The sequence below is a fragment of the Centropristis striata genome, chromosome 1 (assembly GCF_030273125.1).
Source record: "Centropristis striata isolate RG_2023a ecotype Rhode Island chromosome 1, C.striata_1.0, whole genome shotgun sequence".
Classification (NCBI taxonomy): Eukaryota; Metazoa; Chordata; class Actinopteri; order Perciformes; family Serranidae; genus Centropristis; species Centropristis striata.
The window spans coordinates 5,194,800-5,209,924 of NC_081517.1; the positions used below are offsets into that span (position 1 = coordinate 5,194,800).

General features: G+C 39.3%; 1 protein-coding gene across 1 annotated transcript in view; it reads left to right on the forward strand.

Moving 5' to 3' along the window:
• Positions 1 to 15,125, forward strand: part of dok7b (docking protein 7b) — a 38,955-nt gene that overhangs the window by 16,671 nt on the left and 7,159 nt on the right. Inside the window, exons 6-8 of the mRNA XM_059357246.1 lie at positions 2,206 to 2,325; positions 8,372 to 8,482; positions 10,554 to 11,443. Of these exons, the coding sequence (XP_059213229.1) occupies positions 2,206 to 2,325; positions 8,372 to 8,482; positions 10,554 to 11,443 (1,121 nt within the window). The remainder of the gene's footprint in view (positions 1 to 2,205; positions 2,326 to 8,371; positions 8,483 to 10,553; positions 11,444 to 15,125) is intronic.

A 15,125-nucleotide genomic window follows, 5' to 3' on the forward strand; every position in this document is an offset into this window, starting at 1 on the left:
GAAATACTGTTTCATCTTAAAAAATCCCAACGATTTTCTTTCTAAACCAAGAAAATGTCTTATTTGTTTAATAGGTTCACAACATTGCCCTATAAAGTTAATGTTCCAAAATTGCTTGCGCTGAGAAAAAGCTTTTCTGGGCCTTTGAAGATGTTTATTTTCAGACCAGATTAAAAGGAGACTAGAGAGAGCTACATTCCTGACTCCACTAACTGCAGACAAACAGAAACAATGGCAAACTATTCTCTAGCTATATATTTAGACACTAAAGGGCCAGATATTTCCATCAGGAGTGAGTTGAGTCAGTCTGGGAGCTCATATCCTCTTGTTAAGTTTTTTGATAAGTGTCTTTTTTTAGTCATTTTGTGTCTTTTTTTGGTCATTTTGTGTCTTTTTTTGTGTGTAATTTTGTCTTTTTTAGTCATTTTGTGTCATATTTAAGTAATTTAGTTTTTTTTCAGTCATTTTGTGTCTTTTTTTGGTAATTTTGTGTCTTTTTTTTAGCCTGGGTATACCCAGACTGCCTTGCGCGCTCAAATTTAATTTCGAACTGCGAAAGGGTCTGGAATCCAGGAAGGATTCCTAGCCCTGTTTTAGGGATCCAATCACAGAGCGGGGAGGGACGGCAAGACGATGACACGTACTACTCGGCACTTGGAAGCTTGTAGTTTTCCGGATCCAACATGGCTGCTGCAGACGCGAAACTCTCTTTAGCTGTAGATGGTGTTTTAAATAGTTTAGAGCGAAAGTTGAAAGGCGAAAGGTCTCTCGGCGGCTCCGCTGAGATCACCGGCGTTATGGTAGCGGGGCTATTAGCGTCGCTAGCGGCTATTAGCGCCGTTAGCGGCTAATAGCTAATAGCCGCTAATAGCTAATAGCCGCTAACGGCTAATAGCCGCTAATGGCTAATAGCCCCGCTACCGCGGACAGCGGAGCCGCCGAGAGGCCCGCAGCAGCTTGTTTATTGCCCATAAAATCAGTGGATGTGTGTGGCTGAATGACATGAGGGGGAATAAAGCGTGAAAATAAATAATCTTGCAGAAAGCGAGAACTGGAGAAGCAACGCAGCAAACAACACTCTCTCACACACACACACACACACACACAACAAACATCCATTTCTGTCGCTCTACATATGTCATCTGGTATAACTGATCTGATTGGCTAAGAGCTACCTACAGACGCTTTAATAGACATTCTAAGCGCCCAATAAACGGCTCTGGAGGCTCGTAAACCACACCTCCTCTACGGAGAAATACATTGCTCGTTGCCAGACTAGACCTCATTTGAGGATAGTCTGGTGTTAGCCAGGCTATCTTTTTTTAGTAATTTTGTGTCTTTTTTTAGTAATTTTGTGTCTTTTTTTGGTCATTTTGATACTGCCTCCAGCGGCCCCCAGGTAATTTCAGTTTGAGACCCCTGCTCTAAATGGTGCTCTGAGCATTCTTTAATAGCATAAAAGGTAAAGTACGTATAATTTTGGTTTATTTAGTAAATTAAACTTCACCCAAGTATTACATGTTCTGTGACTCTTTTCATTTTCTTTAAAACTGTCTCAGAAATACAAATTTATTATGATATTGCTGAGACAGAAACTAAATAAAACAGCAGTTTCTAAAATTGTTGCTTGAAATTACATTTAAGGTAAAGAAACTTTGCTGACTGGCATTACTCGAGACTGACTCAGATGTTTTAAGAAAAACATGTTCCCAACAAATGTCTCCTCTACTTTCTCAGCTGTTTATTCTTTACCTGCAAACTCAGTTCCATTAGAACAAAGATGATTTTTTTTGCTATAACCCAGTCGTGGACTAAGGGCTGTCTTTTCAATATCTTGGCAATGTGAGATTTTGATGTTTCATGCTTTTTTTTTTTGCTTGTCTTGTGTTTTCACGGACTCCTACCGCTGTGTGGGCTTGATAGCAGAGTGGGGGCTGAATGAGAGATGTTTTTTGTAACCTTTAGAAGAAAAGGGTTGATATTGCCTTTAAATAACAGCCTTGCCTTTACAGCAGCCTCATTTGAACTTCACTGAATATTGTTTGGCCTTGCTCAGAAATGTGAATTTACTCTCGATACATCACCTTTTACTAAGATATTTGTAATTCCTTCACCCTGAGCCACACTGAATACTTCTGCTTCATGCTAATTGAATTTTTCTTAAAAAAAAAAATCCTCCATCTGTCCTCATCTTTTTTTTTCTAGGGGCCGGTGTGTTCTTCTTGTCCTGTTCAGAAGGAGAGCAGATCAGTTTCCTGTTTGACTGCATTGTCAGGGGCATCACCCCCAGCAGGACCCCTCATGGCCTGAGACCTGCCCTGCCAGGTGAACACACACACACACACACACACACACACACACACACACACACACACACACACACACACACACATTCTTGTACGTCTATCTTTGTTAGGGCCCTCATTGTAATAGTGAATTCCCTATCAAGGTTATAATAGTTTTGATTATTTTCATTAGTTTTGGTTTTAATTTTGTTGTGAATTTTTGTTTTCAAATTCAGTTAGTTTTAATATTTTTTTAGAGTGAGTTTGCTAGTTTTATATTTATTTTTTGAAATGCTTTAGTTTTAGTTTAGTTTTTATTAGTTTTAGGTTTTTTGTAATGAGGTATTTGTTGGGTGGGAGATTAAAAGAGGTTTTACCTCTTACCTTTACTTTACCCTATCCATCATCATTATGTATGAAAAAGTTGACAAAGCCGACACTTTCACTATAATTTTAGTTAGTTTTGTAACCACACAATACAGTTTCAGTTAATTATCATTATCATGTAACCTTTAACCCTTAAAACAAAGTCTGAAATCTAAAAAAAAAAAGCCTTTACCGCCATGGATACGCATTCTCATTTTGCATTGACCTGAATGGACAGAAATGTTTTTGCAGCCACACTTAGCGCCCCCTGCTGGAATTTTTGATAGAATGCAGCTTAAGGCACTTCCTGGTTTGCCTCCCTGCTCAGACCAGGAGGTTACCGCCTGAGTCAAACTAGCACTGAACTAAACTAAAACAATCACGTTGGTATGTGACTCTGTGACTTCCACTGAAAAGGTTTACTGCCTGTTTAGTGTGCAAGTTTAGCATTTGTGTCAGGCGCCATGCTAACGGAAACACCACATGCTTAGAGCCCCAGGGGTCACCGCCTGGATTCAGGGGTCATGCCTTTGTGTGTGACTTGTGTTCTATTGTAACGTACTGCTAATTTCACAGGCATTTCTGAGACCACAAATATGTAGACAGAGGGTTTAGTGACAGTTAGTGATAGGGAAAAAGTTATAGAGGATACATACCAAGCATCTGACAACTCTGTCATACCTCTGACACAGAGACAGACCCAACTCACTGTGGTACAGGAAACACATGTCTCAGCAGCTGTTTTTGGACTTTTGCACATTTTGTCAAGTTAAACTGTGGTAATGGTTTACGTTATATCGATGGACAACTGATGCCAACATGGAGAAAAGTCCTTTTGGCCTTTTTACAAGACCTCCATTAAGTACAGTGGGGTGATTCTCATGAACATGGTACAGCTCAAAGCAAAAATCCAAGAGCATTGAATACATATTTTCTTTGGCCCTTTATAACATATACAATCTAAAGTCACTGTTTAATATGAATTTATAATCTATTTCAAAAAATGTAAGGTATTTTCTGACATTTTTAGAGAAACTGTGAGCAAAATTCATTACCGTAACAGATTTTTAAATTAAAATCTTTCTTTTTTTTTTTTGGCAAGCACTTAAATATGCTCAAAGGTAGCTGGTATCACCAAAATGTATTTTATTAAAATATACACATATTTTAATGCAAATAATTCTATCATTACTGTATCTGGACGCATTACGGTAATGGAATTGTGAATCAAAAATATGTTTAAAAATATAGAAAATACCAAGATAAAAAAACAAGAGCTTAGATTTAGAAGTTTTAAATCATTTATCTTGTTTTAAGCGTTAATTTCTTATTTTAAGCGTTCAATTTTAGACTATAATCCTTTTGTCTCAAATGAGACAGGACAGGAAATCTTAAAATTAGGTAAATAACTGTTGAAATAAAATATTACATATCTCCCTCAAAGTCTCAGAATGTTTTATTGCTCTGACTTCAAGCATGTTCAGACAATGTGAAACATAAATTATGTAGCCTTAACGACAATTCATCATGCAATTCATGGCATTTTTTGATGACCAATGTTTCTTAACAAAACAGGCAAACTCGATCACCCGATACATCATTGCATCCCTATTTTATCACAGCAAAATCGGGAGTGTTAAATTTCACACTTTTTCTGAGTTTATATAGTTCTCACAGATTCTGAGTTAAAATTACACTTTAAAAAGTGTTAATATTTTAACTCTTTAATAGTGTTAAATATTTGACACCCTTGGTGTTTCATGACACTACATAAGTGCACTTTTAACTCGAAATTGTGTTATTCCTTTTCACTTTGAGTGTTAATTTTTAACATACATTGTGTTATTTTATGACACATTAAAGTGTATTTTTAACACCAAAATCGTGTTTTTCCCTTTCACTGCGAGTGTTCCTTTTTGAAATACATTGTGTTACTTTGACACATTAAAGTGTATTTTTAACTCTAAAATCATGTTATTTCCTTTCACTAACGTGATAATTAACATTCATTGTTTTGTTTTACGATACATTAAAAGTGCATTCTGTCTTTAGCCGAACATACAAGTCACTAAATCTGAAAATCAACTCCAACTGAAGTGAATCTAACTCAGGTGTTAACATGTAACAACGCTGGCAGAGCTTTTTGATCACTACAAGTGTTAAAACAACTCCAAAATCAACACTCACCAACTCAAAATGATCAACACTGAAAAAACAACACAACAGATTTTGCTGTGAGCAATACTGTTGCAATATCAATATCAAGTATTTGGTCAAAGATATTGTGATATTTGAGTTTCTCCATATTGCTACCTCTACGTCTCTGATGTGTTTTTAGTTTAGCTGAAGTTTTGGAACATAACAACATAACGTAACATGATAATGTGACAGGGGACTTTCTGCTGCCTCATGATCAAGTTTACTTTTGACACCGAATACTTTAGTTGCTAATACATCTGTACTTAAAGGTGCATTGCGTAATACCTGGCCACATGCTCCGAAGTAACAGGAGGCAGCGTTTCACCTCCTCCCACCCAGACTCTGTGCAGTTAGACAAGCTTAATAAACCGTCTAAACCTCAAATGTATAGCCAACTTTCCAAAATGAATTCTTGCCTCATCTCACAACAGTAATGCCTACACTGTTAAAAAAAGAAAAGTTGGGTGAATCAAAATTTCAAGGCAACAAACTTTGATACAATTTTAAGTTGGACAATTAAACTAAATATTTTAAGTCTTGTTTTTGAGTTTGCTCAACTGTAAGTTGTACTAACTTATAATTTACATTGTAATAACTTTTAATACTTACTTCTGCAATGTGCTGAATTGGCACGATTGTAACGCCGCTATGAAATGTCAGCTAATGTTGCGACCACAATTTTGAGTTAGCATTGATACGCTAACGTATTGACCTACTGACCATAGCTTTATGTGCTTATTTAATTATCTTATTGTTTAAAGTCTTCTTTTTTAGAATTGATATTGTGAGCTTTTTTATGCTTTTCAAGCTATTCAACTGTTGAATATGGTGAGTTTTTCCTAAAATATTGGTTCCAATTGAGAGTTTTAGTTGAAGCTCTGTAGGTTGAACGCTATTTCAAAAGCATTTTCTATCCACCAAAACATGCTCGTTTCAAGTATTTCTGGCTTATTTTAATGTTACAGTCGGGCTATTCAAGCCACAATTGCTCAAAATAAGTTTATTTGGATTTATTTCAAGCTATCATTGTTTTTCCCAGTGCCTAAATATTTTTCACTGATTTAAAGAATTCTTACAAAGAAACATTTAGTCACTGCTCTGGCAGATAATTTTACTTGTTTCGAGCATGTATTTGCTTAATTCTAGTTATTTATTTCTTATTTTAGGTCAGTTGGCTTTTGCAGTGTATAAAAACACACACACAAAAAACAGCAAAGAGCTTGAAAATGTCCGGAGTTACTCTTCAGCCTCGCTGCAACATTTATTCTAGTGTCAGCCAACGTGCGTCAGTCTGAGGCCCACTGTAACCCCTCGACATTCACTGCTGCTACAAGCTATAATTAGCGTAGAGCAGCTACGTTAGCAAATGTTAGCTGACACCTCACATAGCATAGTGAAGAAACTTGGCATCTCCGCGTTAGCATTAGCCGCTACGCTCCAGAGGCAGAGATCCAGGGGTTAGGTTGTTGACACCTATACACACAAACACCCTGACCCACTGCCACACACACACACACACACACACACACACACACACACACACACACTCTCTCTCTCTCTCTCTATGTATATATAGCAGGCATTAAGTGTGTAATTGGCAGGGTTTTACACTAAATTGATGTTCCAACAGATAGTCACAGTGCCTCCTGGGAGATGTTAAATTTACAAGCAGTTGGAGACACATTCACACACACAAACACACACACACACACACACACACACACACACACGGAGGCCGATGCATACGGTAGCACTTTTACAACTTCTGCCTTAACATTTTTATTCAGATACTAAAGACTTCTTTGGCCTCGCTATGTGAGATTTGTGTTTCTAAAAGACATTGTAGTAAACTGAATGTTTTTCACACCTCTTACCATTTAAAAAAAAAAAGTGAGTGACGGACCCTAAAATATTTCTACTCAGGAGATGTAAAATCATAATGACGATGATGATAAAGATAATTGTGGATAAAAATAACTTTTATTTTATTTTACAATTAACACTTAAAATGATGAAGGCACTTGTAAATGACACGGTAGTACAAACTGTAAAACGTACTGTGGTGTTTCATTTTTACCTCTTAATCTTAAGATTTCATTAAACAAATATCTTTTTTTTTCTTTTTTACAAAAATGAACCCTAACACTGACAAACGAGGAAGATCTTGGGTCGATAATAATGAAAATAAATATGAAATAAAATGTAAATCTACACTGGAAAAATAAATCAGGTTTGAATTGAGATCAAATATGAAGCTTGTTTACAAGATATTTTGTCTTTGCTGATTAATAGATAAAGCCATAAAGTGCATCTTTGGATGGATGGAAAAAACAACAGTTGATGGAAATGCTATTGACTCTTCCAGCCCATAAAGGATTCATTAACAGTAACTGATTGGTTTGGGTTACACTCACACAAATTGCTCCAAAATTTTAACCGTCGACTGAACTGAAAACAAATAAAACATAAAATCATACAACTAAAACGATATCAAATGATAATAATGACAATAATGCATTTTGCTGCCCAAAAAAAGGCAAAGCATTTACGACAAACTTTCACAAAAGGCACATTTCAATCCATACATACCATCAAAATTGACATCAAAGATGTAGGAAGACTGTTTGGACTATAGTCAAAGTAACATTTTTAATTAGAGACTATTGATTCTCAATTTGCAGGAAAGAGTTCAGCTCTCAGCTTTTCTGTTAAAGTTTTTACTTTGAAGTGTAACAAGGTGAAGAGCAGTTAGTTTAATACAAAGCAAAGTAGAGAAAAGAGTCTGGAGATAAACATTTCTCCTCCAAATTAAAGTTGAACTCACCTCCTTCACTGAAAGGATTGTTGAAGTGGGGCTGTTTGAGGTCAGTGTATTACCTGCAGTAGTACATGCAGTACAGCTCGCCTCCAGTTTGGCGAACCAGCATGGAAACTCAGCAACAATGAGGAACTGAAGCGATTACATCGAACAAAGTTTTTCTTCAAAGCTGCTGCAGTCTGCCTTCATTCACGTTGTTTATTCACTCTAAAGCATGGGTCTCAAACTCGCGGCCCATGGGCCCGTGCCACTGTGGATGGTCCCTTTAATTACTTTTTTTGGGGTAATTTTTTTTCTAAATAATTTTGTGTCTTTTTTGGTAATTCTGTGTCCTTTTTTTGCTAATTGTGTGTGTGTGTGTGTGTGTTTTGTCTTTTTAGTAATTTTGTGTCTTTTTTGATAATTTTGTGTCTTTTTTATTAATTGTGTGTCTTTTTTGGTAATTCTGCGTATTTTTTGTCATTTTGTCTTTTTCGTCATTTTGTGTCTCTATTAAGTAATTTAGCATTTTTTCAGTCATTGTGTGTCTTTTTTGGTCATTTTGTGTCTTTTATTTTTTGTAATTTTGTGTCTTTTTTAAGTAATTTTGTGGGTTTTTTTGGTCATTTTGATACTGCCTCCAGCGGCCCCCAGGTAATTTGAGTTTGAGACCCCTGCTCTAAAGTCTTATGTTTGTGTGCTCTTGTTGTCTGTGTGTAAACAGCAGATCCCAACGCTGATCCAGAGTCAGCAGAGAAGCGAATCAGCCAGGAGGCGTCAGAGCTAGAGAAGAGACTCAGCATGTTGTCACAATGCAGCCTTGCGAGCAGCTCAGGTACGTTATCCCATTAACTCCACCTTTGCATATATATACAGGTACATCTCCAAAAATTAGAATATCATGAAAAAGTTGAATATTTTTTGTCATTCATTTCAGAAAGTGAAACTTTCATTACGAGTAGAGTGAAATATTTCAAGCCTGGGTTTTTTTGTAATGTTGATGATTCTGGCTTAGAGAGATAATGAAAACCCAAAACTCAGTGTTTCAGAAAATGAGAATATTGATCAGAAGTTGACTATGATGGTCCTGGGTCAGTGGTGGTTTGGGGCCATGTCCTCTGCTGCTGTTGGTCCACTGTGTTTTCTGAAGTCCACAGTCAACATAGCAGCCATCTAGCAGGACATTTTAGAGTCTTTTAGAGACAAGCTCTTTGGAGATGCTGCTTTCATTTTCCAGCAGGACACCTGCCCACACTGGCAAAGGTACCAAAAGCTGCTTCAATGACCATGGTGTTACTGGGCTGACCTGAAGCCCATAGGAGTCTATGGGCTGTTGTCAAGAGGAAGGTGAGAGACACCAGATGAGCTGAAGGCTGCTATAAAAGCAACATGGTGCTGTAGGCTGATCTCCTCCATGACACCAAGTATTAATGCAGTGATTCATGATTCAAAAGGAGCCCAACCTAGTATTGATGTATAGAAATGAAGATACTTTTGCTGAGACACTGGGTTTTGTTTTTTCATTATCTCTAAGCCAGAATCATCAACATTACAAGAAATACAGGCTTGAAATATTTCACTCTATGTGTAATGAATCTGTATTATGTACGAGTTTCACTTTCTGAAATAATTGACAAATAATATTGAACTTTATATTCTTTTTTTTTTTATAGATGTACCAGTGTACGCAACTCAATTTACCACAGGAACAGTATGCATCATCTTTGGACCTTCAGGTCCTGGTGTCTTTTTGTCATAAAGTTTTGGATTTCTTACGCATCATTGCACTTTGTATGCTTCTGTCTATACAAAGGCTTGATCAAGGCTCCATATTCATAAGGAAAAATATGTGTGTGAGTCAGAATTGAAGTTCAGGGTGAGATTCATTCATTTTTCCTGACTGACTAAGTTTAAAATGAGTTTAGAGAAAAATAACTGTTTTTTTTTTTTTTTGCCTTCACTACATAAAAATGTCTCAGAACTTGAACTGTAGCAAACTAGAACAGTTAATTACACAGGGTCATAATATTTTGTATCCAGACTTAAGGAGACATGACTTCTAAGATTAAGATTTATTTCTGCACACACACACACACACACACACACACACACACACACACACAATGTTAGGAGCAGTGAACAGCACATTGCTGCGTCCAGGGAGCAGTGGTGGAAGAAGTATTCAGATCCCTTACTTAAGTAAAAGTACTACTACCACACTGTGAAATTACTCCACTACAAGTAAAAGTCCTGCATTTAAAACTTACTGTAGTAAAAGTACAAAAGTATCAGCATCAAAATGTACTTAAAGTATCAAAAGTAAAAGTAGTCACTGTACGGAATGAACACACTCAGATTGTTATATATTATTCTAAATATATTATTGGATTATTATTATGGATATTCATTATGTTAGTAGCATTTTACTATTATTAAGGTACGGCTTATTGTAACTACTCCATAAATTCTATGTGGGGTTTCTTTTTATAAACATGCATACACATCATAAATTAATATATTTTTATGTTAAATCTCAACCTGTAAAGTAGCTAAAGCTGTCAGCTAAATGTAGTGGTGTAAAAAGTACAATATTTACCTTAAAATGTGTGAAGTAGAAGTATAAAGTTACATATAGTGAAATAGTCAAGTAAAGTACAAGTTCGTCAAAATTATACTTAAGTACAGTACTTGAGTAAATGTACTTAGTTACATGCTACCACTGGTGGTGGGTTACATGCCTTGCTCAAGTGGCTGACCTGTCAGTCCTGGGATTCAAACCAGCAACCCTCCTGTTAAAGCTTGATTCTGTAACCTCTAGGCCACAGATCAATTATTAAAGTAGCAGTGTGTTTGTGTGCTGATTGGCTAATATAATGAGGATCTAACAGCTTTCTCACCTTCTTCAGCTTCCACTTACAGCTGCAGCACATCCGTTGCCGGGGACGACCAAAGCAGCATCTCCAGCTCCTCCTCCAGCCAATCAGATGCCAGCTATGGAAGCAGACTTCCATTCTGGGTGGAGCCGTTAGCGAGGCCGCACCTCTCCAGCGAGACGGCGTCCAGTTCCTCCACGCTGAAGCCTCTGACCTCCTCAGACGACCGGCTCTATGCCGCCGTGATGGGAAGCTCCGGGACCCGTCCGTCCTCCGCCCAGCTCCACTCTCGTGGTCTCCATGACAGCGGGCGGCAGAGCTCGCTGGACAGCGGGATTGGGATAGCAACAGGAAGTCAGTCGTCTTACTCAGGGAGCTTCTCCTCGTACACGGGGAGTCTGGACATAGCGAGCCAGGGAGGAGACGGCGAGTTTGGCTCTGTGGCCAGCCTTCCTGCTCCTCCTCCTCCTTCCTCACCTCCTGCTCTCCCTCCACCCACTCCTCCTCCATCTTCTCCCTTTCAGTCCCCATTCACCCTCGAGCACAGCTCCGCTACCTCCTCCCCTTGTCCCTGTGCCTCCAGGTCCTGCTCCAGTGCGTCCCGGAGGCACAGTGAAGAGTATCAAATCCCGAGCCTGCTCCGACTGCGCTACGACACCCCCAGGAGTCTGCTCCAGAGCCCCGCCCTGAGGGGGCCCTCCGACCGAGAGAGCCCACCCGAGCCGGGCAGGGAGAGCAGGAGCAGTGGGGATGGAGCAGCGAGGCTGAGCAGCCCCTCAGGACCCAGGGCTCAGCACCAGGCGGTGATGCAGCGCTCGCTCTCCTGGGGCAGTGAGAGGGCGCCCTCTGTGGACAGTGAGGGGAGGTCCACACCCAGAGCCCTGCTGCTGCTGCCTGAAGGCCCGGGGTGTGGAGAAACACAGGTACTAGCAGCCTCACACTCTGTCAACCAACTCACAGGGAGTAATAATAGTAATAATAATATTAACTAGAAAATTTCCTCCGGGGAAATTCTGAAAGGGCCACGGGGGCTACTGCCGGTATGTGTACACTATGATGAGATTATTCAGAGATTTCAAACTATGCCCTTTAACCTGTGTGGCAAGACCTGTGTGTAGCGAAAATCGCATAAAGTTACCTGTGTGTGTGTTTGAAGCATATGTATGCATGTGTGAGGAGTGTGTGCGCTTATGTGTGTATCTGTAACTGTAATCACATCAAAGATCAAAGGCAATCAGATCAAAGGAATCAACAGAATTAACCAATCTTTTTCTTTTCTCGTAAATCTGCGACTTTTTTTTTGCACAGATTTGCTTTAATCTAGTATTGTATCCTGATCTTTGCTGATTAGCTGGACGAAATCCATGTGGTTCTTCGACCAAACAACCAACTGGTTATGGAGGGCTTTGTAGGTGATGGTGAGGACTTTGAAGTGGATTTGCTTGGGGATCTGGAGCCAGTGGAGGTTATTGAGGGTATGAGAGTGGAGACGAGCAGCAGAGTTTTGTATCTACTGTAGTTTCTTGAGTGTTTTGGACGGTGAACTGTAGAGCAGGCTGTTGCACTAGTCAGTCTGGAAGTGATGAAAGCGTGGGTGAGGGTCTCAGCAGCTGGAAAGGTGAGGGATGGACGGAGGCGAGCAATGTTCCTGAGGTGGAAGAAGGCTGTTTTAGTGACGTTTTTGGTGACACCGAGGTTACTGGTGTGAGGAGAAGGAAGCACTGCAGAGCCGTAAATGGAGAGGGAGAAGTTACGGGTGGATTTAGTGAGAGATTTGGGACCGATAATGATGATTTCTGATTTTTCACTGTTAAGTTTGAGAACTGTTACTTAATATATGATGAAGTTTAAACCATGTTTCCATAAATTACATCAGTAATAGATGTTTCACACAGGCTCTATCAGTGGTACCATATAAAATATGCTTTTAAAAACATTTGAATTACACTGAGGAGATTTGGTTAATCACATCATTATATAGTATAATCTAACAAAATGCACTATAGAGACATTCTCCGACTCTAAGTTCTCTTTAAGAGTTACAGGATGTTTCTGTAACATTTGCATTAAGTGGATTCCTAATGAAATGAAACAAAATGTTTCATGCTAATCACTTTCTCCAGCTCTGGAGTTTACTCCCACTGATGCTATTTTTTCCTTAATCTTTCTGCTTGCATTTATGAAACCCACAGTGGTATTTTTTAAAACTAATAAATGGGATCTTATACAACTATCCCTTGTGCTAATAAGATAGGAAGAGCTCCTCAGGCAGGGTGAGAACTATTGATCTTGCTAAGGTTACCAGTTCAGCAGCTGCTGTCACTGATGTTAAGCTGTATTTGAGTCGAGGCACCTCAGGGAGACACTTCTGTCTAAGTACTAGTCTGGTACTTAAGGAGGAATTGTCTTTTTTCTGCCCTCACCAAGAAACAAAGTTCAAAACCTGTTTCATATATTTCTGCAGTTATAGATTTGGGAGGTAATCTAACTCCTGGGACTCTGTTTGATCCTGAGCTAATTTGTACTTTCAGCATAGAATAAAGAGGTTCTGCACATTAAGGCCCAGCCTTTTGTACAAATATTAGATAACGAAGCTTCAGGCCATTAGACCTTCATCAGGGCAAAAAAAAGAAAGTTAAAAGCTTATACAGGCCAAAAGTTTGGAAGCAAGAGGAAAGTTGTACAAAAAAGATCATCATTGCTATACTTTGCTAGCCTGGCTAACACCAGACTAATCACAAATGGGATTAGTCTGGACACCAGCCATTCATTTCTCCGTAGAGGAGGCGTGGTTTACGATCCTCTGGAGCCGTTTATTGGGCGCTAGAATGTCTGTCATAAGCGTCTGTAGGTAGCTCTTAGCCAATCAGATCAGTTATTACCAGATGACGTATGTAGAGCGACAGAAATTGATGTTTACATAGCCAGACTAGCCCATCTCTACTTTGAGACTAAAATGCTCAAGTCTGCTTCTGCAACGTTTTTCTGCAGCATGTTCTGACTCTGGCTGCTCACAGTCTACCGGCTGTGTTGGTGTGTGTGTGTGTGTGTGTGTGTTCCAGTTCTCGCTTTCTGCAAGATTATTTATTTTTACGCCTTATTCCCCCTCATGTCATTCAGCCACACACATCCACTGATTTTATGGTTAATAAACGAGCTGCTGGGGGTCTCTGGGCGGCTCCGCTGTCCCCCGGCTCGTTGCCAGATCACCGTGGTTACAGCAGCGAGCGGTAGCGGGGCTAGTTGGCAGATTAGGCTTTTGTCAAATCCTGTCGGAAGCAAGGCTAAAACATCTTTTTTTGGTGGTGAAACAGGAGTGTAAAGTCAAAAGTTCTTCTTTTAAGATAAACTTTGGCTCTAAACTATATATAAAACACTGTCTACAGCTAGATCCAAAGAGAGTTTCGCGTCAGCTGCAGCCATGTTGGATCCGTAAGAAAACTACAAAACTACAAGCTTCCGTCTGTCGAGTAGTACGCGTCATCGTCTTGCCGTCCCTCCCCGTTCTGTGATTGGATCCCTAAAACAGGGCTAAGAAACGGCCGTAGATTCCAGACCCCTTGGCAGTTTGAAATTAAATGGAGTGCGCATGCCAGTATGGGTATACCCAGGATAATACTTTGCAACAAAATAAATTGAATTGAATTTAAATTGATGGATTGAAGCTTATAATGGCCCTTCATACAGAGGCTGTGTAGAATACAGTAGCACTGCTGATGCCAATTTGTTGAGACCTAAAACGTTCATTTTTTACTCCATACTGAATGAGATTCAACCTGATGGTAATTTTTTAAGGCCTGAGGCTGGAAAATGGCTCAGCAGATGACCCATTAAGTGTCTTTTAGTCGCTCTTGTTAAGGGTCTACTTTTCTAAAGCATTTTTCTTCTATTAGGACTTTGTAATTTTAAGTTTTACCCTTGCTGTGTAACAGAGTTTTGCAGTGTTTCTGAGTGCTGCAGCGGCAGTTCAAGCAGCAATTATCTGCTTTCTTCATACACACACTGCTACTTGCAATTCACCGTAATGACTAACGGGGGTGGCTGCCTTTTGTAATTGTGATTTATAGTCAATGCTTTAAAGTCTTGTGGGGAATTTGGAAACACTGCAGTGCTCGCCACAGGAGCAGGAACCATGTGTAAACTTAATCATTGCTGTTCTGTGACTCTAACTTACAACCACACCAGGGGAGTGAAAGAACAAAACCGTTTGTTAGTTTGCTTTTTAAGACCACACACGACTCCTGCTGCCAGCGGAGTGTAAATGCTGTCATCCTGCAATCACAGCATGTCACTTTCTTCCATTCAGGCAGTTAAGCCTGCAGCCCAAGTGGCTTTCAGTGGTGGAATGTCACTAAGTACATTTACTCAAGTACTGTACTTAAGTACAATTTTGAGGTACTTGTTCTTTCCTTGAGTATTTCCATTTTATGTAACTTTAAACTTCTACTCCACTACATTTAGCTGGCAGCTTTAGTTACTTTATTGGTCAAGAGTTAACATAAAAAACATGATCAATTTAAAGTGACTAGTGCAGTGCCCATAGGAAGTATGTATTCGTATAGTGGGAGATTAAGTAGATTTTTCAATTATGGCCAAATGAGGTTG